At 37.7% G+C, this 27,329-nt stretch overlaps 1 protein-coding gene across 1 annotated transcript in view; it reads left to right on the top strand.

Moving 5' to 3' along the window:
* Positions 1-18,066: 18,066 nt before the first annotated feature.
* Positions 18,067-27,329, top strand: part of COL9A1 (collagen type IX alpha 1 chain) — an 85,389-nt gene continuing 76,126 nt past the window's right edge. Inside the window, exons 1-5 of the mRNA XM_025890706.2 lie at positions 18,067-18,080; positions 18,634-18,707; positions 19,878-19,955; positions 20,093-20,225; positions 25,671-26,067. Coding sequence (XP_025746491.1) covers positions 18,067-18,080; positions 18,634-18,707; positions 19,878-19,955; positions 20,093-20,225; positions 25,671-26,067 — 696 coding nt within the window. The remainder of the gene's footprint in view (positions 18,081-18,633; positions 18,708-19,877; positions 19,956-20,092; positions 20,226-25,670; positions 26,068-27,329) is intronic.

Here is a 27,329-nt window from a genome sequence, read left to right as displayed (position 1 = left end):
GGGGTGGGGGTAGAGGGTAGGTGGGGGTGTAGGGTGGGATTTAAGAAATACCGATGGCTAGGTGGGCATCCATCCCAGATCAATTAAATCTAAATCTCTGCGGGTAGATCCAAACATTTGAATTTTTATTTTTTAAAATTTATTATTTATTATTTGTTTATTTTTAAATAATTTATTTGAGAAAGAGAGAGCAGAGAGCATAAGTGAGGAAGGGGGAGAGGAGCAGAGGGAGAGGGAGAAGAAGACTCCTGGCTGAGCAGGGAGCCCGACACAGGGCTCCATCCCAGGACCCTGGGATCATGACCTGAGCTGAAGGCAGACGCTTAACCAACTAAACCACCCAGGCGTCCCTAAACATTTGAATTTTTAAAAAGATCCCCAAGCAATTCTAAATGCTCTAACAACCATAACGTCTCTTATGGATCAAAAAATTCAGAGGACAAAAGGTTCCAGAATATCAGGCATTGTGTGACAGCTTTAATGTAATCATACTGAGAGTATAACCTATATTCTATTTTAAGGGGTTCTCTTTTCACTCCCCTCCTGAGACTCCTCTCACCTGCACGTCTAGGGAGAAGTGTAAAGTAGGTGCACACTTATAACATCTACCTCTTTTGTGAGCATGCTAAATGTAGGTCCACACAAGAGCCTATGTACAGAAACAAGCAAGATGCTTATCTTTCTTCCCAAACAACTGTCTTCTTCCCCCCTCCTGACCCCGGAGAAAGCCCTGCTGGACCTATTTGAAACTTGGGAGGAAATGCTTCTCACGAATGGAAACTGGGAATTTAGGCTTCTTTCTTTGAATTTTAATTGTAGTGAGGAAACTAAGGGGAATGGTTCTCGAAAGAATAAAGAGAAACATGAACTTCAGAGATGGGCTTGCTAAGAGGAAAGGGGAGGGGGAGAAATGCATATCAAAATTTAGAGAAAATGGCCATTTTTACTTTCTCCTCCCCTAAATAAACAACAATAGTGACAACAACTTTAAAAATCAATAATTTGAAGGAAAGCTATCTTAAGTGAAAAGACTGCAATTTAATGACAGTATGCTCAAATTATTACTTGGATATCCAGGTCTTATTGCAGGGGAACGGCTGTGAATCCCCAACACAAGACAATTGAGAGTCAACAACAGAATAAATCTGCCACCTGGCAGGCCCCAGAAATTTCCCTATTTTCTAAGGTCTGTAAGTAGCAGTGGTAGGAAGTGAAATAATGGAAGGGGACTGAAGGGAAGGAAAAAGAATTTACAGGCCAATCCTAAAATTACTTAAGGATAGTAATATAGGGTGGTTAGTATAGGGAAAGCTAAATTTGGGGGCAATATTAACAGGCATCTGGGTTTGGTTGGGTTTAATTTTGTTTCCTTTAAAAGAAACACATGGGGTGCCTGGGTGGCTCAGTTGGTTAAGCAACTGCCTTCAGCTCAGGTCATGATCCTGGAGTCCCGGGATCGAGTCCCACATCAGACTCCCTGCTCAGCGGGGAGTCTGCTTCTCTCTCTGACTCTCTCCCCTCTCATGTTCTCTCTCTCTCTCTCTCAAATAAATAAATAAAATCTTTAAAAAAAAATAAAAGAAACACATGGACGTGTGTGTGCGCGTGCGCACGCACACACACACACACACACACACACACACACACAGTGCTAGATGATGGGGAGAGAAGGAAAATAAGGCACCATTCCCACTCTCAGGGAGCTAGCTAACTCTCTTATTGGAAAACTTATTTTTTACATAGAAGGAATAAAGAATAATTTAGACAAAATCACTGAAGTGATTGCATATTTTTATATTGTTTAGTTTTCTGATTATAAAAGTGATAGTACCTATTGTAGAAAAGTTAGGAGTTAAAGAAAAGTGTAGAAAGGAAAATAATGATCACCCTAATTTCTGAGCTCTTCCTGTTCTGAGTTTTGATAGTTTTTCTTCCCTCTTGTTTTCAACTTCTCTCTCTGCACTGGCTCCTTTTTCTCAACCCAGAAATGGGGTCAGCTCTCCCCCATCTCAGCATCCCTATCACTACAGTGGGGATAATTGCACTTACCACTGATTGTTGCTGTGTGATTAAATGAGGCAATATAGGTAAATGCTTGCAAGAATACCCACCATGTAGTAAACACCATACAATTATTATTTTTAAATTATTTTAAAACAAATAAATAAGAAAACTTTTTGCTAGATCCTGTTCTTTCACCACTGTCTTAGCTTTTCCCATCCCTTGGCTCACTGACCTCTGCTGACCTTATTTTCTTCTCTCCTCATTATGATTAGGTTTCTGCTGAGGACTTGCAGAAATGTTAATCTGTCCTCAGTCTCTTACCAGAGTGTTTTTCCAGCTCAGCGAATCTCCATGGTCACCTCCACTTCTTCCCAGTGTCCCTCTGCCTTATAGCGCTGGTCAATCTGATGCCAGATCTGATCCTTTTCACCTTTTCTGGAAATGAAAACCCCGTCTTTGAAAATGGATTTTAAGCTCTGACATCTATCAAACTTTACCCTTGAGCGTCTAGCCCTAAGCCTTTCAGTCTGTCTACCCACCCAGACCTAATTCATTCCTAGTAAGCACTTTCTCTTCAGTGTTTATCATCATCTGCCTTGTATTGATGTTGTTGTGTGTCTTTTTCTGGCTAGACAGGTGACAGTGACCACTGTGTTTACCTGTGTATCTCAAGAGCCTGTTTCATGGATGTTTGTCAAATTGTGTTGAAGTCCTGGGGGGTACTGCTTAAGGCATTTACTATACACTATCCTGTGTTTTAACTATTAAGGTAGATCTCATTACTTCTTTACTATATTTTAAGGTTCTTGTGAGGTGGGAATCTGGCTTCTTCAGTTGTATTTACTCCACAGTGTTCAAAATTGTGTCCTGCTTAGAAGAGGTACTCCCTAAATATTTCTGAAACAATAATTACCTTTGCAGAAACTTTATACTTTACAAAGCTCTTCCACATGGATTGGCTCATTGAGTCTCCTGGTGATCCTCCAAGGGAAGTCCCCATTTGGCAGAAGATGAATGAAAGGACACACATTGGTGACGAGCAAGGGCTCAAGTTAAAGTCGTCCGATTTTAGATGTCTCTGCTATACTCTCCTGCCTGTGAAACTGGATGTAACATCATTTCATGCAAATAGCTTTTCCTGAGTAATCAGAGTGGAGAACATCTGGATGGAGATACAGGGGAGCTCTGTGGAAGAGGTAGGGCTTGCTTGAGAAGCGCTTGGAAGTGTGCCTTGGAAGAACATGCGGTATGATAGGCAGAGAGAAAGTGAATGATGTTTTGGAAGCTACAGTACATGAAAACTTTTGTATTAAAACTGGTTTCACTATTTCATATTTGAAAAAATTTAGGTTGCAGAAAGCATTTATTTTTAAAGGAAATGCATGAATTGCAACTAAAATTACAGTTGAATTTGTAATTCTGGACCCAGCAATAGAAATGACTGTGGTGGGCTTTGTAGGCAACACAGTAAAACCCTGAGGCTTTTCATAATCTTTCAATTTCTTAAAAAAGTCTTTTTATGGTTATTTACAGTCCAACGTAGGTCAACTAACTTGGTAGGCTTTTTTTTCCTTCTTAAATAACTGCTTACAGTAACACACCAAGGGTCTATCATTTAGCCTTTGGATATAACATTGAAGTTATTCATTTCTTTCCTTCTGTGTTTATAGTGTATATTTATGGACAACTTTATTATGGTACAAATTTGTAGCCAAATGACATTTCCCAATATTGCACCAAGAGACAGATTTCTACTGGTTACTCCGGTGATTCCAGTAATAACATTTTACAAGTTCTTCTGGCTTTCAACAGTGTCCTGTCAGATAACAAAGCTTAAAAGAACATCTACAGTGATGAAAGCCTTGTGGGGTTGCAATTTCTCTACATCTGCTTCCAAAACCAACCCTGTGTAGCAAGTTATGCTTGGTGAGGCCAATAATTCTAGGTCGTTTATTCTTTTATTGCTTCTTTACTATTTTGTTCTACTTGACTGAATAGGTTTTAGGAAATACACCATGGGCATGCTGATTTCCATTCGAGTTGCTCCAGCTACACTCTACATTTTCCTTTTCTCCCTTTTGAGCTCCGCTTGAGAGCTCATTTCACCGTTCAGAGCAACTTCAATTTCAAATCTTTTCCCTGCACACAACACATCTCCCATTCTTGGCTGTGTGCCTTCATTCTTGCAGCCCAAAGTCATCACTTAGTATGTACCCAGGATTCTCTTGGACCTTTGTTTTTTAAAAGTAATATACATTTTACTTACCCATCAGGTTTCCCCTAAGGAAAGGAAAATATTGCTAACTGCTTATGCCATTAACCCTTCCTAGCGCCCAACTTTAAGCAAGTTTAGTAGCCTATTACTAGTATTAATGAAAAAAAAAGAATTGTGATTTATGGGGTAGAAAATAATTTGTGTTTTAGTACAGACATCTCACCTCTTTTACTCTTGTGGCTGGCATCAGGTTACCTGGTGTTCCTTACGTCTTGACAGTACCCCCAACCTGAGGATCCTTTGCAGACAACAAAAAGGTTCTCCTAGAACTGTGCCACTTTGCAATTGAAACTCTTATTTCTATGTTTCCCATATAAATGGATTGCTCATTTGTTTTTCAGTGGAAGAAGGAATACCTCTGGAAATGAAAACTTTATTATTGTGATAGGCAGCTTAATAGAAGATAGTTAGAAACATTGTTAGACTCATTTCTTTATTTACAAAGGCAGTTTAATGATACTAATTTTTTCAACCTCTGGGTTAACAATGGCACATAAATAATATTTTCAAAAAGTTAAGTTGTGCCTTTAACATAATTAAATACACTCCATGCATTATCATGCCTCTGAGGTTTTGCTCTCATTATTCCAACTGCCTTGTAACCTGTTCTGCCTTTCTCTGCCTGTAAAATATGATTCACTCCTCAAGGTCAAGGTAAAATGTCACTTCCTCTGTGAAATGCTTTTGAATCCTTCTGAACAGAGTCAGTTACTTTTGCTTTTCCGTCTCCAAAATACTTTATGATTCTATTTATTTTCTTTTGGGGGTCCTTTTAGGCCAAAGTGTGCTTCACAGTTTTGGGGTGTGTGTAGGTGTGTGTGTGTAGGTGTGTGTGTCCTTCTTCCTTAAAGGTAGATGGGAATTATTTGGCTCTGAAAGTTTCCTTAGTATCCAGCATTGTGCTTTTAATATGGTGTTGGTTGAAGTTTTGACTGCTGAGGAATATATAAAATGATGACTAGTGGTAATAAAGGAAGTATGGGTGAGATTATTAATAGTTAAGGTCCCTAACCTGGGAGAGTTTAAAATCTGGGCCAAACTTTTGTATGGATAGAACCACAGAAAAATAGAGAAGAGACGTTTACTACTACTTTTTGTAACTTTTAGCAAAGCACCAGCGAGGTAAACATTTGCATGCAGCTCACTCAATTAGGGCACCAAGTTGGTGACCAGCACAATGGGCAAATTTTTATCAACTTTTGAAAAGTACTTCAGCTTGGAAGTTTATGAAGAAAAGAAAATAATTGCGAAGTATTAGATGCACAGTGAAATGGAAAATGTACTTAAGCACATTGTGCTGTGTGTGTGTGCATGTGTGTGTACTCCGAAACAACAAATTATAGGAAGAACATTGGCTTTGGTGGCAGATAAACCCAAGGTTAGTTTTGGCTTGTCATCTGGAATTTCCCTTAGCAGGTCACCTAACATTTTTGAGCCTCACTTACCCCACCTGTAAAAGGGTAATTATAATGAGTTGTGTAGATTAAATGGGATAACTTCTTTTTAAAGTATGAAGCACAGTTCCTGGCATAGTAGAGGTATTCCTTCTCCTACTTCTCCTACATTGTACTTCTAGAAAAAGTCCTGGGAGCCCTGGGGAAACCCTTGGCCAAGACATACTGGGATAACATCAGCAGTCCTAATCCTGAGCCTCTGTCAGCATCTGGTACCCCCTGTCCTCTTCTTCATCCCTGCTGGTCCACCCTGACCACTGCCTAGAAACTGACTGTGCTAATGCTAGAGCCCTTTCAGCTTGGAAGGACTCTAAGTTCAGTCCTCAAGAACAAAGCCTCTTTATCACCTGTCCCCGTGTCAGTTGCTATTGCTATTCCTGGCATTAATCATAGTTTCAGGGATATTTGAAATGCAGGAATGGCAGGAGGCAGGACTTCTCTGTGGCTGCCCTTTGGTGCCTCTGGAATGTCTGTGCATGCCCGTGCTGCTTTGTGGTTAGTCAGTTGGTTGTGAGTTTACAGTTTCAAGTGGCTTTGGGTGAGAAAAATAGCGTCTTTCAAAAACCATGAGCTGCTGGAAGAATCTCTCCCAGTTACTCAAATGTTTCTTTCTCTATAATTGTTTGCTTTCGAGGTTACACCAGTTAGAATTAAAAGCTATAATATTAGCTTCAAGGCAAAGTTCTTACACCTGGGCTTTGCTATTTATTTTGTATATGCTATGTGATTGCATTAAATTTTGTGAAAAAAAAAACGTGTAAGCACTTCAAGTGATGTGCATTGATGAAAGTTGTAAATCTGTGTATGACCACAACTTGTGCATAGAAAAGGAACATCCTAATGAATCATTGAACATTATATCAAAAACTAATGATGTACTGTATGTTGGCTAATTGAATATAAATTAAAAAAAGAAAAGAAAAGAAACATTCTAAAATGTTAATAGTGGGTTGTCTCATTGAGTGTTTTTTTCTTCTTTTTTCTATATACATGTTTTCTGCTTCTCTATAATGTTTACATATTACTTCTAAAGCAAAAAAAACCCCTAAATATATATTATATGATGTTACATATAATTGTTTTTTTTATTTTAGAAGTCATATATATATAATTCTCAGTTATATATAATGAGAGAGAAGGCATTATTGATACTGAGGTGAGCTTAAAGGGCTTATTAAGGGAAGCTTTGTAAGAAGAAGAACCATAAAAGTGTAGTAGAGAACAAAAGATGTATGTATGGAAGGGAGGAGAAGTCTTTTTGACTGATTTACTTTGATATCTATAGGTGGGTTTTCCAGTAGTTAAATATTGTCTAGGAGATTTTAACCTCTAGAATAGTCACATCCTTCCTTCCTAAGGAGATCTAAATAAGCCACCATTTACTGTAGCAGAGTAGAGTTGAATGGGAAAATTAAGTAGAGGAGAGCAAGTTATAATAACAAAAAAAATTGCAGCTAAAATTTATTGAGTTACAGGCACTATTTTAAGCTCCAGTTTAGTCCTTATAAAATATACCAAAGTGTGAGTATGTTAATTATTCATATTTACAGATGAGCAAACCAAGTCACAGGGAGAGTAATTACTTCTCTGGGGCCTCCTACCTAGAAAGTGGTGGTGCTGATTTGAACCTAAGTGGTCACACTCTTAACCTTGGAGATGGCTCTGTTTAGTTATAACAGTTATGACAACAAACAACCTGTAGGAGCAGCAGTTTGAAAAACTCCTGGGATATACAGGAGAATTATTTACTAATCTCAGAGCATGTCTTAAAGGGGCAGCCTTCATTGAGGAACTTCTCCAGGAACAAGGTAGCTGGCAGGCACCATCTCTCTCCCCTGCCCCCCAACATAAACACATGACCACCTGCAGGAACCAGTGAGGTGCCAACATTCATTACCTAACTTGCTTACACCAAGCCCCACCTCTTGGGCTTTGGTAGATTGGCCCTTCCCAGTCATGTCTGCCTCAGTCCCAGGGCTGCAGGTCCCCTTCCCAGAAAACTGGAGCAAACCTTGTCAACACTGTGTCTCCCACCCTGTGTGTTTTGTGGGGCCTCAGTCCCAGTGGTAGTGGCGGTAGTGGCAGGCCATGCAGAAGCCTGAGGCACAGCTTCTTAAAATCACATGCCCTGTACACGCACACTTTGTGGATCTGCCCAGACCACTCCAGTCCTGGAAGTGGTGGTGGCAGGTCTCATTTCATAAGCAGACTGGTATGTGTCTTTGTAAAACCACATGTCCCACCTGGCTGGGGACCAAACAATGCCCACAATAGGCAAAGAGAGCCTCTGCAAATGACGGGACTGAAGAAAAGAGCAGCCAGGACAAAATAGCAGGGCGCACACAACACAACATGCATAGCAGACACTCCTTGAAGCACCAAGTTCTGATGAACAGGGAACACTGTTCTCCAGGGCACTACAGAAACTCTTCTTCATAAGGCCATGACTTTCAAGAGCAGGAGACATAGCTAACTTACCTAACACACATAAACAGACACAGAGAGTTAGACAAAATTAGGAGACACAGGAATTTGTCCCTTATGAAAGAACAGGACAAAACCACAGCAAGAGACCCAAGCAAAATGGATATAAGTAATATACCTGGCAGGGCATTTAAAGTGATTATCATAAAGATACTCACTGGCCTTGCTAAAGAGCGCAGGACATCAGTGAGACCCTTAACAAAGAGATAAAGAAGACCCACCTGGAGATGAAGAACACAATAAGAGAAATTTAAAATACACTAGATGGAATAAATAGAGGAAGCAGAGGAATGAATTAGCAACCTGGAAGACAGAGTAATGTAATCAAGTTGCGCAGCTAAGAGGAAAAAATATGCAAAATGAGAATATTCCTAGGGAACTCAGCAACTCCATCAAACATAATTACATTCACATTATAGGGACCCTAGAAGAAGAAGAGAAAGGGAGGCACAAAATTTATTTGAAGAAATAATAGCTTAATACTTCCTGAATCTGGGGAAGGAAAAAGAAATCCAGACCCAGGAGGCACAGAGATTCCCCCCCCAAAAATCAACCCAAGGAGGTCCACACCAAGACACATAGTAATTAAAATGGCAAAAAGTAGTGAAAAAGAGAAATTTAAAAGCAGCAAGAGAAAAGACAGTTATATACAAAGGAAATCCCATAAAGCTATCAGTAGCTTTTTCAGCAGAAACTTTGTAGGCCAGAAGAACGTGGCATGATATATTCAAAGTGCTGAATGGAAAAAAATCTGCAGCCAAGAATACTTTACCCAGCAAGGCAATCATTTCAGATTAAAAGGAGTGATAAAGAGTTTCTCAAACAAAAGCTAAAGGAGTTCATGACCACTAAACCAGCGCTACAAGAAATGTTAAAAAGGACACTTTGAGTGGAAAGCAAAGACCATAGGGGTAAGGAAATTAGGAAACACAAAAGCAGTAAAAAATAAGTACACTGTAAAAATTAGTTAAGGGATTCATGAAATGAAAGGATGTAAAGTATGACATCCTATACTTAAAACATGGTGGGGGTGTTGAGTAAATAACGGTTCAAACTTAAGTGACCATCAACTTAATATAGACTGTTCTTTGCAGAAGATGTTATATACAAACCTAATAGTAACCATAAATCAAAAATAAGTAATAGATATGCAAAAAATAAAGAGAAAGGAATCCAAGTATATCACCAAAGAAGGCCAGCAAACCATGCAAGAGAGCAGGAAAGAAAAGATCAGAGGAAAACTACAAAACAACCATAAAACAAGTAACAATATGGCAATAAATACATATCTATTAATAATTACTTTGAATGTAAATGAACTAAATGTTCAATCAAAAGACACAAAATGACAGAATGGATAAAGAAAAAAAACCCCATCTATATGCTGCCTATAAGATTCTCATTTCAAACCTAAAGACACAGGCAGATTAAAAGTGAGGGGATGGAGAAACACTTGTCATGCAAATGGATGTCAAAAGTAAGCCATGGTAGCAATATTTATATCAGACAAAATAGACTTTAAAACAAAGACTGTAACAAGAGACAAAAAGGACACTATATAATAATAAAGGGGACAATCCAACAAGAAGATATAACAATTGTAAATATTTATGCATCCAACATGGGAGCACCCAACATAAAGCAGTTAATAACAAACATAAAGGAATTAATCAATAGTAACACAATAATAGTAGGGCACTCTAATACCTCACTTATACCAATGGACAAAGCATCCAAACAGAAAATCAACAAGCAAACAGTGGCTTTGAATGACATGCTGGACCAATTGGATTTAACGGATATATTCAGAGCATGCTTTCCAGCCTAAAACAGCAGGATACACATTTTTTTCCAGTGCACATAGAGCATTCTCCTGAATCGATCACATATTAGGCTATAAAACAAGTTTCAACAAATTCAGAAAGATTGAAGTCATACCATACATCTTTTTTGACCACAGTGCTATGAAACTAGAGATCAACCACAAGAAAAAATCTGGAAGGAGCACAAATACATGGAGGTTAAATAACATGCTACTAACAATGAATGGGGCAACCAGAAATCAAAGAAGAAATCAATAATTACATGGAGAGAAATGAAACTGAAAACACAATGGTCCAAAATCTCTGGTCTGCAGCAAAAGTGGTTGTAAGAGGGAAGTGTATAGCCATACAGGCCTCTCTCAAGAAGCAAGAAAAATCTCAAACAACCTAACCTTACACACCTAAAGGAGCTAGAAAAAGAACAAATAAGATCCCAAACCAGCAAAAGGAAGGAAATAATAAATATTAGAATGGAAATAAATGATATGGAAACCCAAAGAGCAGAACAGAGCAATGAATCCAGGAACTGGTTCTTTCAAAAGATCAACAAAATTGATAAACCTCTATCCAGACTCATTTGAGAAAAAAAAAAAAAGAGGACTCAAACAAGATCACAAATGAAAGGAGAGAAATAACAACTGACACCAAAGAAATACAAATCATTGTAAGAAACTATTATGAAAAGTTATATGCCAACAAATTGGACAACCTAGAAGAAATGGATAAATCCTTAGAAACATATAACCTCCCAAAACTGAAGCAGGAAGAAATAGAAAATTTAAACAGGCCAGTTACTAGCAATAAAATTGAATCAGAAATAAAAAAACTCCCAACAGACAAAAGTCCAGGGCCAGACAGCTTGCCGAGTGAATTCTACTGAACATTCAAAGAAACACTGATTTTTCTCAAACTTTTCCAAAAATTAGAAGAGGAAGGAAAACTTCCAAATTCATTCTTTGAGGCCAGCATTACCCTAATATCAAAACCAGATAGACACAACAAAAAAAGAGAACTACAGGCCAATATCCCTGATGAACACAGATGCAGAAATCCTCAACAAAATACTAACAAACTGAATCTGACAATATATTAAAACAATAACTCAAAAGCCATATGATTTCTCTCATATGTGGAATTTAAGAAACAACACAAATGAGGAAAGGGGGAAAAAAAAGAGACAAGCCAAAAAACAGATTCTTACATAAAGAGAACAAACAGGTGCTTACAAAGGAGAGATGGGTAGGGGGATGGGTGAACTAGATGAAGGGAATTAACAGTATAGTTATCTAATGAGCATTGGGTAATATACAGAGCTGTTGAATCACTGTATTGTACACCTGAAACTAATATAACACTCTATGCTAACTATACTGGAATTAAAATTTTTAAAAAATTTAAGTGTCCATTTAGAGTCTTTCTCCTTCAATAGACTTTCTGAACAATCAGATTGCATTGTTTATTCTGAGAATAACCCTAAAATGGGATCAATTATATTACTTCAATGTATACATATGGAAACCAACCAAGAATGGAATATCTGCATAAAATCAAAGTTATCTACTTAAAGACTGGAAATCAAATTCTGGTCTGACCCCTTAGCTCAGGTTTCAAATTGCAGGATTACACTGCCACCTAGTGTAGACAAACATTTTCCCAGCGTGTGAAAGCTAGTGAATGCATATAAAATTTCATAGGATGCAACATAAAATGATGTTCACTTAAGGGTTCTTTGGTAAAAGAGAAAGAGTGATTTCAGAATGAAGGATCTTTCTACATTTTATTGATAAAGGTAACATGGATTCAGGAATACATTTTATATATTTTGCTTGATAAATGAGAATAGTGCAGAAGGGAAGGCTTGGTTTCTGTACATCATTCTGCCAAGTAAATTTCCTCGATACATATAATGTAAAGACATTAGTACAACTTGTTTTCATAAGTGTGAAAGTTCCCAGTAGATCTGTCTTATGGGTGCATCTGATATTTATTTTAAAAAGTTATTCTGCAAGCAATTATTAAAAAAATTTCAGTCTGCAAGTCCATATCAGTTATAAAAAGGAGGGGTAGTTCAATAGAGTTGAAAACTTTATCTTATGAGCAGCATTTCTCACTGGACCAGCAGTACCAGCATCAACCTGGGAGCTTGTTAGAAATATAAATTCTCGGGGCGCCTGGCTGGCGCAGTCGTTAAGCGTCTGCCTTTGGCTCAGGTCATGATCTCGGGGTCCTGGGATCAAGCCCCGTGTCAGGCTCCCTGCGCAGCGGGAGGCCTGCTTCTCCCTCTCCCACTCCCCCTGTTTGTATTCCCTCTCTTGCTATATCTCTGTCAAATAAATAAATAAAATCTAAAAAATAAAAAGAAGAAGAAAGAAATTCTCAGACCCACCTTAAATCTCCTGAATCAGAAACTCTGGGGGTGAAGCCCAGAGATATGTTTTTTTCTTCAGGTGATTTTGAGGCTTGGGAACCAATGTTAGAAAAGGAGGTTTACGGCATGTAGAAAAATATGTTGAATGATAAGTATGTGAGGTTTGGAAGATGCAAAAGAGGCTTAGGACATGAACCCCCTGCTACACATTGAAGAGCCGCAAGGCAGCAAATATAGAAACACGTGTTGGAAGCACATGTGTGGTGGAGCAGACTTGATCTCTCCCTTCCTTGGGGTAAAGCAAATGCTCAATTTTAGAGAAAGCAAAAGTAATACACCAGAAAGCTTGGAGGTGGGGGTGGTGTTTATGTTAAATAACACATTCTTGTATTAATGGTCCATGGCAAGAACACAGTTATTTGCGAGTAATTTCAGAGAGAAATGGCTATCATCATGAGGCCCTATTTGCTTGCTATATATGATTAGGCTACAATTACAAGTATAGAACCAAAATAAGCAGATTAAAAATAGAGTTTTGATTGTGGTGAGATTTCTTTACAGTAAAACTTAATGCAAAACTGTGGGAGTCCTAGTTTTAGCAACTCTCTGATTATTAATCAGCCTCTCAGCTAGATTTCTTTGATAAATTTCAAGCTCTAGCTGAGGCTAATTTGCAGCATCCTCACACAACTGCTCTGTGTCACTAGGTATTCGAGTCTTTTATTTTTAAAGACAAGACATACAGAAGAAAGCTAACAACTAGACACTGTTAGAAAGCTAATTTTAAAAGGGGGTCTTCTTAGTTTTAATCTATAAAGTAAATGTGGGACACATGGCATCTTTAAGAAAAGTTGTGTTTTTGGTAACTTCACTTCAAAAGAATACTTTAAAAAAATATCATTGTGTTAAAACTAAGGAGCCTTCTCTACTATTCTATGAATTTTATGGAATGTCCCAACTATTGTGCCCTATGCCAGGAAATAAGGGGAAAGATATATCTTGACATATCTAGTGCCTACTGTATTCTAACACAATGTTTCTATTTTTTTATTTTATTTTTTTAAGAAGATTTTATTTGACAGAGAGAGCACAAGCAGGAGGAGCGGCAAGCGGAGGGAGAGCAGGCTTCCCACCGAGCAGGGAGACCGATGCGGGGCTCGATCCCGGGACCCTGGGATCGTGACCTGAGCTGAAGGCAGACACTGAAACGACTGAGCCACCCAGGCGCCCCTAACACAATGTTTTTAAAACCATGGGTTGCAACCCATTAGCTGGTCCTGAAATCAATTTAATGAGTTGGTCACCATCAATAAAAAATGAAATAGAATAAAACAGAAAATAGAGTGCTCTACATATCTATGTAAAGTGCTCTACATAGATAAAGTACAGTATGCTGAGTGAAATAAGTCAAGCACAGAAAGTCAATTATCATATGGTTTCACTTATTCGTGGAACATAAGGAACAGCATGGAGGACATTAGGAGAAGGAAGGGAAAAATGAAGGGGGGGACATCAGAGGGAGAGATGAACTGTGAGAGACTATGGACTATGAGAAACGAACAGAGTTCTAGAGGGGACGGGGGAGGGGGGACGGGTTAGCCCGGTGATGGGTATTAAGGAGGACACGTACTGCATGGAGCGCTGGGTGTTATACGCAAACAATGGATCGTGGATCACCACATCAGAAACTAATGATGTATTGTATGGTGACTAACATAACATAATAAAATTAAAAAAAATAAAGTACTGTCTTCTGATACTTGTTTCAGTTGTGTATATTTATCAAATCCATTCAATCCATCCTTCAGCAATGCCAGAAAAATTTTTCTGAAGACATGTCTAAAAAGTTATCTTTGGCCTCAAACTCTTCATCCAGCTCCCTTAATAGCCAGAATAAAGTCCAAACTCTTTCAAAGGTTTTCAATTTCCCCTTCCTCAGCACCTCCCCCACGGTCCTTCTACTTGTCATTTCAGAAAACGACATCACCATATACTGGGTTGCTAAACTTAAATACCGAGTAGTTCCATCTGCCCTCCTCTCCTTTTCCAGTCTACCCCATCAGTCTCGTCTCTGGATTCTCATCTAGTCTGACTCAAAATTTATCATCTCAGAGCCTTTCCTTCCCCCTCACTCTTCATCAACCTCTAAACCTACCCCTGCCTTTCTCTAATACACATTGCCCACTTTTGAATATATTTTTCAAGATTTTATTTATTTGACAGAGAGCACAAGCAGGGGGAGTGGCAGGTAGAGGGAGAGGGAGAAGTGGGCTCCCCAGGAGCAGGGAGCCCGATGCGGGGCTCGATCCCAGGACCCTGGGATCATGACCTGAGCCGAAGGCAGTTGCTTAACCAACTGAGCCACCCACGTGCCCCTGTATATTTTTTATAACAGTTCCAATTCAAATTACCATGTCTATTCTTGTAGATGTATTTAGCATCTCTCTCCCCACCAGCTGTAAAGTCCGTGGGGGCAGGGAACTGGTCTTTCTCTGCTGTACCTCTGTGCTGAGACCAGTTCAAGGTTCATGGTAGAAGAGCCACCAACATATATTTACCAAATGAAAGAGTTCCTGAATTAAACTTGGGGTTCCTAAAATACTCTCTTCTACTTTTTGTCATGGTACCTTCTCTTTCTTCTGCCCAGAATGTACTGTTCCCACTTGTTCTCTTGGTAGGCTTCTATTCATCCTTTAAGATTGCACTTTCTTTATGAGAAATTTCCTGATGCTCCTGGACTGAGTTCATACTGGTTCTCAGTGACACTGCAACCTCATTCCCTCACTATTTTGCAGTCGTTTTCATATTGGACTTCCCAACTGGGCTGTGAGCTTCCTCAGGGCAAAGTTTTTTGTCTCCTCAACTCCTAGCACTCAGTAAGAGTGGTTATATATTTGGTACATATAGTCATTCAATAAGTGTTTGCTGAATGATTGGGTACACAAGTGAAAGAGAGTTGATGATCAAGAAAGTTGATTATTTGTGATGATATTCCCTGATATAAACTGTAAGTAAATAAAATTCTGGATTTCTAGAAAGGGAAAGATGTGTGTGTGTGTGTGTTGTATAGAGCAGAATGTGTTGGGGAAGGGAGGGAGTAAAAAGGGATGAAAGCATAATTATTCTGTATAAAATACTTCTATTTACAAAATGGATAATTTTAAAATATCATGCTGTCTTAGTGCATCTTATATAATTGATCAGCTTTCATTTCCACATAGTTTTTCAGGAACAAAACTGTTAAGTAAAGTGAGGGAACAGTGTTAGTGATGAAAAAGCTTGTGTCTGGTTTTAGGGTGCAATCTGACCCAGGCCAGAGAGTGTGGATTTGCACTGCTCCCTGTGAGACTCTCATGTCAAGTTATGAAATACAATTAATACAAAACAGGAGTGGAAAAGGGAGCAAAAAGTGTCCTTAAATGTGTGTGTGTGCGTGTGTGTATTTGAGAGAGAGAGAGAGAGAGAGATCTTGTTTACTCTGGACTTACATTCTTTCTTAATAGAGCTGTTACTTGCTCTTCATCATCTTACATAAAACTGCCAAGCTGGAATAAAGCCAAACTGCTTATGAGAAAACCTATTTTCTTCTCATTTAAAAAAATCTTTTATTAAAAGTCCCCCTTCATTTGCCTTCTTATTCTAGCTGTAGAGGATTCTTCAAAGCGGGAGGAGGAGGGGACTAAAGCAGAAGTGAGACATTTAAAACACTTAACAAAAGGATTTCTCAAACACTGAATTATATGGGAAAATCTGCCTCTCTTGTTTCCCACAGTAAATAGTATTGGAGGATCTGTACTACAAATAAAAACTTAAGTGGAGAGGGTTCCTTTGGAAAATGCCCCTTCCCCTGTGGATCTAGGGCTGTCCTACCTTGTGTGATTTCAGGGAGGTCCCCAGCTGCACAGTTTCTCTTCTGAAGTCCTACCATTGGAAGTTCAGGGTTTTTTGGGTTAATAAACTGTTCCATTTACATAAGCCCTAGTCAACTTTCAAGAAAAAGCTAGGCTAGGACCATTTATAATTCTGTGACTCAGCCAAAATGGCTACCTTTGGGAATCCTAATTTTGATAGATGGAAGGAGAATGACAGGCCCCGTGGAGAGCCCCAAACAACATGAGGAAATGGGTGTCCTAATGCCAGGGGGGAGACAGGTAGGTCATGAGTAGAAAGGGAAAGGGGAACAAAGGGTGTGGAAGTTCAGGTTTACCTGGTTCTCAGCTCATCAGGGGAAACAAATTCTCATTCGAGCTGAGGAAAGCAGAAGAGGAAAGGATTTTTTTTTAAAGAAACAAACAAAAAATAAGAAATAATACCATTTATTTTGCAATTGAAAAATTAAATTGATTTAAGAATTAAAGAAATTTCAAGAAAACAATACTATTTCACACTAGACACCAAAACTTATTAAGATCATTGGATCATCTGGGCCTGAAAGTCTTTGTTTCTGGAGTGGACACTGATGTCCCCCAAGATGGGACAAGAAACAGACCATCCCAGGTGAACAGGGTGGAGGCTCTCTCTTGAAGTACTCAGGTTCTGGAGAGGACATGGTTCTGATAAAAACCCTTCTCTTCAGGTCTGTGCTCCTTGTAACATGCTCTCAACTTGTTCATAGAGGATAATATGGTGCTTATTTCCCAAGATATTCTGCTTAGCTCTGGTAATTATAGAATTTAAGAAAAAATAAAAACTAGGGGGCTTGATGTTACATTTTACCAAGATTTCTAGCCATGAAGTACAGAGAACTGGCATGTATTGAGTGATTAATTAGCTGTGCAACTTTGAGCAAGTTACAAGTTACTTTATTTTCTGTGCCTCAGTTGTCTCACCTGTAGAATAAGAATAATTTTAGTTTTACTTTATAGTATTCTGAGAATCAAATGTTATCATGCTTCAAGCATTTTCAACAGAGAGGGGCAAAGAGTGAAGTTATATTAGCTATAATGAGGATGATGATGGGGAACAATGACTATTCCCCTGAGCCAGGAATTAGATTCTCTGCTATCTTGTTTAATTCTCAAAACAATTGTTTTAGGTGACTATTTAAAACCCACTTTTCATCTAAGGTAACTGAGTTACAGACAGATTAACTAACTTGCCCCCAAACATACAACTCGTATGCATCAGAACAAATGGAGATACAAATCTAGGTTGGCTGTGCACCAAGGCGCCCATGAGTTCCCACATCTCTGCTTTCCAGTGAGCCCCTCTTTACCTCAGTCCTCTAAAAGCATTCATTCACTGTATTCCTATAGCAGTTCTAAAAGCTTCCACTGTATTCCTATAGCAGCTTGCTTGAATTTTTCTGGTGAATTTCTCCACATCCTGATTTTTTTTCTTTTCAGCAAACTTTCCCTTGCTTATCCCTCCTTCAGTGTAACCTTGTTAGCTTTGAGGACACACCCCTGGCTAGCCCTGGTCTCACAGGGCCGCCTCTCCCCACCCCTTCCCTCTGCTGTGGTTTAAAGTGTCACCAGATGCCTCTGGTTCATTCCCTTTGCTTTAAGCCCTTACAAGGGCAGGAGGAACAAACGCCGAGTCCAGAACCCATTAGTTCTGGGGTGACAGTGAAGGGATCTTGTGGGGAGCACTGACCTCCCTCCCCTACAACCCCTTCATCACTAGGACTGTTGGTACAAAAGAAAACCGGTTGGGAAAATGAAGAACTTCTGGTAAGTCCTTGACATTGGAAAGAGTGGTGGGGAGACTGGGTTGGGGGCCCTAAGAACAAAGGGTCTGTGTTTCTGCAGTGATGGTAGGATGAGAGGAGGTGAGGGGAGATGGGAGAGGGGAGAGGAGAAAGAGAGAGAGACCCAGACAGAGAGCCAGACAAGAGAAAGACAGGGAGACAGAGGAGAGTGAGACAAGAGAACAAGCGTAAGAAACGGGAGAGAGACAGAGAAAGGAGAAAGAGCTATTAAAGTGAAGAAGGAGAAATACTAAGACGAAGGAAAACATAGACAAGGAAATGGATGCAGAAATGGTGAAATAGGTAGATATGGAGAAAGTGAGATAGAGCAAATGGCAGTCTCATTATTGTTTTAGTGTAGGAGTTGGAAACGTGAGAATTCATTAAATCTCTCAAGATTTCAAAGTCAAATGGAAAAAAAACTGTACTGAGATTTGATCACCTACATTAATTGTGTTTACCATATCCTCAAAATATTTAAGCAGTCCCCATCTGGAGGGATTCCTGTTTGAGTTATTTTCTCTTCTCCTCTTTAGGAAAATTCCAGTTTTCTTCTTTGTATGCAGTTTCCTGGGATCTTGGGCATCTGCTGCTGTCAAGCGTCGCCCAAGTAAGGCCACAGTTTCTGGATTTTGAAATATCACTTGTTCCCAGAAAGGATCAGGCAGGGCTGTGGCTGAGTGAGAACTGAGTGAAACATCCATAGGCCTCCACAGCCTCACTCTTCAATCCTGCTTTAGCCATGGGATTACTCCATGGCTGGTTTTATGTGGGCAGTGTTGGGTATAGAAGAGAAGTCCTGGGTGTGATCACAATTGACAGGAAAGCCAAGCTGTGTACTCTAGTGCCTTGCACAGTGCCTACTTGGTTCAATGATGATTGGTAATATTAGGTGGGTGGACCGATGGGTGGATGAATGGATGGATGAATGACCTGGGGTCAATGGAGATGTAAAGAGTATTTTGATATACTGGGATGGCTGAACCAAAACTTGTAGCTGGAAAATGCTTTTTCTGAAGTCTGGAAGTCTCTGTTGTCAGGTGAGTCTCAGCAGGGTGCTGGGGTTGGACAGTTACAAGAAGCCTTCTTAAAAACTTTCTCCCTGCAACTTTCCACCTGTGTAAGGAGCACCCAATTTAATTCTAGGATTTCTCATTGAATTAAGGGTTTAATCATTTTCATGATTCTTTTCTTTTTCTCATTACTTTTACCCATTCTAGGATGCTAGCAATAGTCTAGCTGGGACCATTTTTTGATCTCTTGGAAAGAATTTGTAAAATTAAAAGCACCCTATAAATTTTATTTTGTATTAATGAATCCCAAGTCTCCCCCCAAACTCCCTGAGAACTCCACTCTCTAGAAGTCCCATTAACTGGCTCAAGGCTGGCTCTGGATTCTCTTAGGAATTCTAAAATTTGTGGTGTTTAAGGAATATTTTCTAGTCCAAGCCACCAGAAGTTTTCCAAACAGGCGTCTGACGCTCTGCCATTCAGAACATTGTACAGCTCTGGTTCCAAAAGGAACAAATTCCTAACTTCTCTCAAAGGAACATTTTCCCAGTGCAAATTATTAAAACTTCACACCTTGTTTCTCTTCCAGGATGAGTTGAAGATGAATTAATTATAATCATAGAGTCATTGAGTTAAAGCCAAATACACTATAAGCAAGCTATTTGGCATATTATTCTCCTTTAAATAGTTGTTCAGCTCTTATTGTTATTGATACATCTTGATGGCCCTTGTAGGGGTTGGGGTAGGATGATATGCTATCTCTTTTGCAGGGTTCCCTGTTAATTCAAATTCTAATGGTGGAAATGAACTCTGTCCAAAGGTCAGGATTGGTCAAGATGATTTACCAGGCAAGTAGTCTTGTATCATATTGAAAATCCATTCTTTCTATAAACCTACCTGATATATTCTTTTATTTGGAAAGGTTGTGGAAAGGAATATAACCAATCTCATTTTAGACTTTTTATTTTGTGTTCCCTTTCTGTAGGCTTTGACTTGATTTCTCAGTTCCAGGTAGATAAAGCAGCATCTAGAAGAGCTATTCAGAGGGTAGTAGGATCAACTGCATTACAAGTGGCTTACAAATTGGGAAATAAGGTAGACTTCAGGATTCCAACAAGGTATATAAAAATATTTTATCTAATTATCTGCCTCAAAAGCATTTTAAAAAATGAAAAGCTATGCAATGTTAGAAAATCTTCTCATGCTCAATGTTTCCTAAATCATGATTTTATTTGAAGATGAAGAAATATATTTACCTATCTACTTCAGTGTTCAGCGTCTAAATATGTGCATACTCTTCATGTTTTCAGTATGTAATTTACTTTTCATTCCAGGGAGAAAAAAAATCACTGAAACCATTATACATTGATTCAGGACATGTTCTTATTACTTTGCTTTCTGTTTTTGTATAATTTGTCTGGTTTTGGCTGAAAGGACCCTCTGTGAAAAGTGCCAGAGTTGAAGCATAAATTTAACTAGGAACCGCGGAGTGGTTAGAAGACTCACAATGGTGCTGTTCAAGCATCCTGGTGCTGAAATCGAACCATACATCTATTTCTTGGCTTCTGGCAGGAATCAAACAAAAGCAAAACTAGAATAATGATAACTGAAGCAATGGTAGTGATAATAATTTGAAAATCCTCCACTTCATTTACCTCCTTCTCTAGAACTATGTTTTTTATCCTTTAAATTATTTATAACTGTGGTGCTTTAGTGTATGTGTTGAGTCAAGCCATTGTTACGAATGAGCTTCAGGATTTTCAGTTTTATATCCACTTAAATACCTTCTATGTAATTATCATAATTATTGTATATTTTATTGCACTGCAAAAAATTGAATTAAGATTCCTTTGATAGATGAACAAGAAAATTAAGGCTTTGATAAAAATTAAGGTGTAAAAGTAAATAGTGATTACTTAGAATAGTAAAAGAGTATTATAAAAGCTCCAAATGTTTATAATAATGAAAATTTTGGTCAAATTAGAATATTCTGATATAGTGCCAGATTGCAGATAGAAATTCATATTTGGAACATAGGAACCATATTTTTTCTAAATATGTACTATATTTTATAAAATGACAATAGTGTACTGCATAAGCCCTTTTTATAAATTTACTAATTAACATTAAATCTCATCCTCATCACAACCCTGTGGTAGAGACATTATTATCCATATTTTATGAAAGAGTAAACTGAGGCCAGAAAATTTAAGTTACTTACATGAGGTCCCAGGGTTAGGAGGTGCTAGAAGTACTGAAATTCAGGCAGAATGGTGCTTCAACCACTATTTAATACTGACCCTGGAAAATTATTCACATTTGGAAAGATTATAGGCATGATAACAGCTACTGACTTTTTTTTTTTGCTTATATTTTCTTTTCACGCACAGAAGTGCTAGTTGTGTTCTTTTTTTAAAAAAAAGTAGTCTCCATGCCCAGTGTCTAGCCCCAGTTGTATTCTTAAATAAGCTTTAAAAACACCTATTTCTTTTCTTTCTTTAATAAAATAAACATGATGCAAGATCCTCCAATGCTGACCTAATTCTCTCTTCTATAATTTGAGGTACAATCTGGACTGTCATTAACCAACTCTAAGTTCAGATATTGACCAACTTGAGGCCACATAAATCCATACCTCCTGCTCATCTTTGCTGTTGCTCTTCTCCAAGTGCTTAGAGCTGTCACTAAATATTTTTCTCAGTATATAACCAGTTTCCCATATTCTCTATCTCCTTGACTCCCTGCCCCCCAAAGACTAAAATCTCTGCTTTACTGGCAAAGTTTAATAAAAGATGAAAAAAGAATTAGGTCAGAAGTAGAAAAAAGTAGGAGAAAGAAATAAAAAGAGGAGGGGAGAGGCAGAGCACTGAAATAAATGGAGTCTCAAATAGGTAATAAACTGTACTTTTGGACAAGTACTTACACTATCTTTGTTTCAGTCCCTTCAGCATAAATTAGGAATGATAATAACTGTGTCATAGGAGCAAATGTTAATAAGTTGGAGAGGGTTTGGACAGAGCCTGGCACACAGCAGTATTAGTTAAGTATTCATTCAAGTAGTGAAGAGCACTAGAAGGAGAGTGTGCAGACGGGAGCCTTTTCTCCTTAATGGATTCTTTCTTTTCAAGCTGCACTCTCAGTCCTACTCATTCAAAAACCAGGTGGTAAGAAAAGCAGGGGCTGGAATTGCTCTCAGACCATGCAGGGAGTAGTCTTGGTTTAAAGGAAATTTTTATACTGGAGAATATAGGTTCTGAGGGAATGAAAAAAAAAACCTTAACAGGATTTTCATGGTAGGGAAATGAGAATACGGCGTAAAAAGCTGATGTGATAGAGTCACAATTTACCTTCCTATTTTCAATTTTTTTGAAAGATTATGAGACATAATTTTTTGCTTTTTATTCTTTATTTAGACAATAGTATCATATTCTCAACTCAAATTTCTAAACATTTTTTGTTTGTTTACCTTAACAAATACAATTCTTAGCTCTTTTTTGGGTTAAGGTCATAAACAACCATTTCAAGGTCTAACGTCTTCTTATCTTTTATTCAAACCCTTACAGTTCTTCTTTTAAGGTACCCTGTGCAGATTGTAACATAATGAAATAAATCATTTAGAGATCCAGATTCTTTTACATTATGTATGCTGTCAAGTTTACTTATCGATGTGCATAGCATCTTTGCAAGAACAGACTCTCAGGTGTTCAAAAAAGACAATGCTACCAACTGCTATTAGACTTGTGAGGACTTCTAAAAGGTCTTAAGTATGTATAAATACAGATATATTTTATTAATTTGAACACTGAAAGGAACTTTCTTCTCTTATATTGACAAATTGTATTACCTAGTTTAAAAGATTAATAACATGATAATTTTGATTATACTTGTATATATACACAAACATAAACATATATTATCTTCGTGTATATGAAGAAAGAGAGCAGATGGATACCTTTGATTTAACAATATGTCTATAAATGAACTGTTCTTCTAGCAACCTCAGTCACCAATTCATTTTTAAAAAAAAGTTTTTGGCATTACAAAACCAAGTCAGAGGTAAATGGGGACATTATGTTCTATCCTACCTTCAACATAATCTCTTTGCTCATTTAGCAGGGAAGATGAGATGAAGCATAAATTGGGAGAGATCCCTCAGTCAACCTCATGATATCTTTGCAAAAGAGTCACTTAAACAAGTTACTGTGACTTGTGGAATCAGAGCAAAATAGATTTGTTTTATCTAGGGGCTGATGAAATTCTACGGCCTTGCTCAGTGCATCTGTAAACAAATACATTGGTAACATAGGTTTACAAAAACCTAGAAAAAGAATGCTTTAAGGAAGAGAACAAAACATTAAGATTTATCTTTCTTCGATGAAAGGCTCACACCCCAAAAATAACTATATTTGGACAAAAAAGAAAAATTCTTTAAGCATCTGGTTAAATCCAGATCATTAAGTGAGAAGAATATCAAAATAACATTCATAATTTAAATGGATACTTGTCAAATTTCACCATTGAATAAAACTTTTAAAACTTATCTCCCAGCTCCAAGTTAATTGAGGTCATTTAAATGAAATGTATAAACTTCTATAAGGTTTTATAATTATACAGTAGGCAATATATTATACTGTCATCAGTGAACCTTAGCTTCTTCTCTAGAGGTTATTCTGGAATATGCATATTCTGAAAAATTTAAAGTCAATGGAAATATGTCAAACAAAATCTATATTAAAAGTAAATATCCAAATAGATGTAGATATCTTTATTCTGGGGAAATAGTTCTTACACACATTTTTTTTTCTTCTTTAGCTCCAAACTGAATCTTTTTAAATGTATGTGTTAAAACCTCCTGTATACTTTTTCAAAAAAGGATTTTATTTATTTATTTATTTATTTATTTATTTATTTATTTATTTAAAGATTTTATTTATTTATCCATGAGAGATAGAGAGAGAGAGGCAGAGGGAGAAGCAGGCTTCAAAGGAGCAGAGAGCCTGATGCGGGACTCGATCCCAGGACTCTGGGATCATGACCTGAGCCGAAGGCAGATGCTTAACCATCTGAACCACCCAGGCGCCCCAAGATTTTATTTATTTATTAGAGAGCGAGAGAGCAAGCCTGAGTGGGGGCAGGGAGGGAGAAGCAGACCCCACTGAGCAAGGGGCCCAATGTAGGGCTTGATCCCAGGGCCCTGAGATCACGACCTGAGCCAAAGGCAGATGCTTAACTGACTGAGCCACCCAGGCACCCCAAAACCTCCTGTATACTTGACAAATACTTAATGAATTGAAAACTTTGCAATAAGTATAATACATATCACCAGTGACCATTTAAGAATGTGTACTAACAAAGGAATTCACCCAGTATTATAAATAAAAAATGTTGTTTGAGAACTTAAGGTTAAAAGAACTACTTGGATGCTAAAAGGGTGTTCAGGTGAAAAGCTTCATATTTTTGTTATTTTTATAAAATCAGCAAAGCAATGAAATTTGTTGACATAGTTGACTCATTTTATTGAAGGTGTACAAAATATTTGCAGTAAAGTAAGTTATATGTTTATTTATGCTATTGTGAGAGATGATAAAGTTTTATAGTTAAAGTCAGTGTAAAGATAGAAAAGCTTAGTAAGTTGAGTAATTTCACTTATTTCTAAACATTCTTGGAACTGAATAATTTTTTGGTTTAGAAATTCTTGACCCCCAACAATATATTTTAATGCAACTGGCAGTAACACATATGCCAATATGATAAATTTATATGTTATTCATTTTGTAACCAATCAAATCAGCATCCACTTAGATATTTCTTCTTGCCTTTCTGTTTTTTACTTTCACAAGAGGGGGGTATTTAATAGGAGTCTGACCTGAAGGAAGGTTATTCGGAACTTTGAGTCCTGGTCCATAACTATTTTCAGAAATGTCAAATATTATTATTTACCAAACAAAATTAATGGCATCTAACATGCTCAGTGTGAAGGAGCCTCTCAAGTCTATACAGTTACTGATTCTCAAAATGCATATGTGGGTCTAGGATATAATTGTGGAGGGAACTACCCAAGCAATTATGGAAATAACAAATACTCCTAACAACGTACTATATTAAAATAAAAAATTTAAAAGCTGCTTTAATTAAATGGCTTTATTAACTAGTAGAGCTGACTTGGATTCCAAATGATCTCTTCTTTAATTTGTGGAAGAAATGCTGCCAAAAATCTTGCAAGAATATGTTTTTTGGCTGAGAAGGAATTGCTGAACAGGAGTTCTTTAGGTAGCATAAATAGTAATATTGTTGGGGTTATGTGGCATTGGAACCCTCCTTAGCTATGAGGAAGGGTTTTTTTTTTTTAATGTGTATTTTAGGACGCAGCATTAATGTACATGAATGACTGAACTTTTCTGAAGGTTTTTATGGACAGTCATGAAAGAACAAACAGGGCATAGTTTTTCACACTGTAGCCTTTCTGTAGGTCTAGAATCTAAGAAAGCATAATAAGGGAATATGGTAATATGCATGGGTACAGAAAACAAGACTGTTATTTAATGTTTTAAAATTTTACTCAGGCATTTATATCCCAATGGTCTGCCTGAAGAATACTCCTTTTTAACTACTTTTCGGATGACTGGAAGCACACTTGAAAAGAACTGGACCATTTGGCAGATTCAGGATTCCTCAGGGAAGGAGCAAGTTGGCGTGAAGATTAATGGCCAAACAAAATCTGTTGCATTTTCATACAAGGGACTGGATGGAAGTCTCCAAACTGCAACCTTTTCAAATTTGCCTTCCTTGTTTGATTCCCAGTGGCATAAGATCATGATCGGTGTGGAAAGGAGTAGTGCTACTCTTTTTGTTGATTGCAACAGGATTCAATCCTTACCTATAAAGCCAAGAGGCAAAATTGATGTTGATGGCTTTGCTGTGCTGGGAAAACTTGCAGATAATCCTCAAGTTTCTGTTCCGGTAAGTATAAAACCATACACTATGGCTGATTAAAACAAAACCGGATTGCTTAAAAATGAATACTTCAGGTATCTTTGATAATCATCTGAACAAGTCTGAAGCAATGCACAGTTATTCATTTTCAAAATTCATTCAAGCACTTACTCAAAAAGCATTCAGTGCCTGTTTTGAGCATAGCATGTATCAAATGGAATGGGAAATCAGAGAAAGTCAAGTAAATGGCTCCTGGTCTTGAGGAATTTCAAATCTACTTGGAAGATGTTACATGCCAACCTGGAGCTCCCAGAATCCTTCAGAGGCAATGTAAAAGAAGCCAATACTGGTGTGGTACACATAGTGTATAAATAACTAATGAGAATATTCAAAGTAAGGTTAAGATGAATGGTGGATTTGGTAAGTCAAGAATTCTGTGCTTCTTGAAGGCAATGAACTTTGAAATAGAAGGATCTAGCTGAGGGAAAGAGCATTAAATGGAAAGGAAGTTGAGAATAAGTGGGCCCAATCAAAGGTCTGGAGACCAGCTGGTTTGGATGAAATGTATATGTGAAAATGTGTGTGTGTGTGTGTGTGTGTGTGTGTGTATGTGTGTGTGTGTGTGTGTGTGTGTGATGAGGGGAAGAAGGGTAGGAGATACTAATTGCAGGGTATGAGAGAGAAGGTTAGGAAGCCATATGGTGTCTGATTAACAAGAATAACAAGTATATAGATGGTACAATATGTATTTAGAAGTAGGTCTTGCATGACATATTATAAAGGTAAAGGATTTTAGAAGTCTGTTCAGGATTTTGCTGTAGAGTTCCATGGATATAAAGGTTAGGAATTATATAATAACAGAATAATTGTGCCAACTAATACCATATAGTTCTATCATTTGAATTGTTAAACTTTCATTGAACAATCCTTTAAAAGGATATTTTATAATATTATTACAGGAATTTAAAAAATATATCTTATAGGATAAGTGTTCTTTGGGGGGAAATTAAAGAATTTAGAGCTCAATAAACTACTGATACCAACATATACTCTCTCTCTCTCTCTCATACAGAACTGTTAAATTCTAGTCACAAAACTTATATCATGGCATGTAGCAGGGGTGATACAATGATTTTGAATTGTTTCCGTGTACTTCTCCAAAGGAAAAAGGTTATCAGGCACTCAGTAATGGAATTGTTCAAATAACTTATTTTCAAGGGAAGAATTGTGATTAGTGTTAAAGGTAGTGTGAAATTTCTATATTCTGTGATGGACAGGAAGCAATTTGT

The sequence above is a fragment of the Callorhinus ursinus genome, unplaced genomic scaffold (assembly GCF_003265705.2).
Source record: "Callorhinus ursinus isolate GAN/ISIS: 27379988/994484 unplaced genomic scaffold, GSC_fseal_2.0 scaffold22, whole genome shotgun sequence".
NCBI classification, from domain to species: Eukaryota; Metazoa; Chordata; class Mammalia; order Carnivora; family Otariidae; genus Callorhinus; species Callorhinus ursinus.
This window is presented reverse-complemented; position numbering and strand designations above follow the sequence as displayed.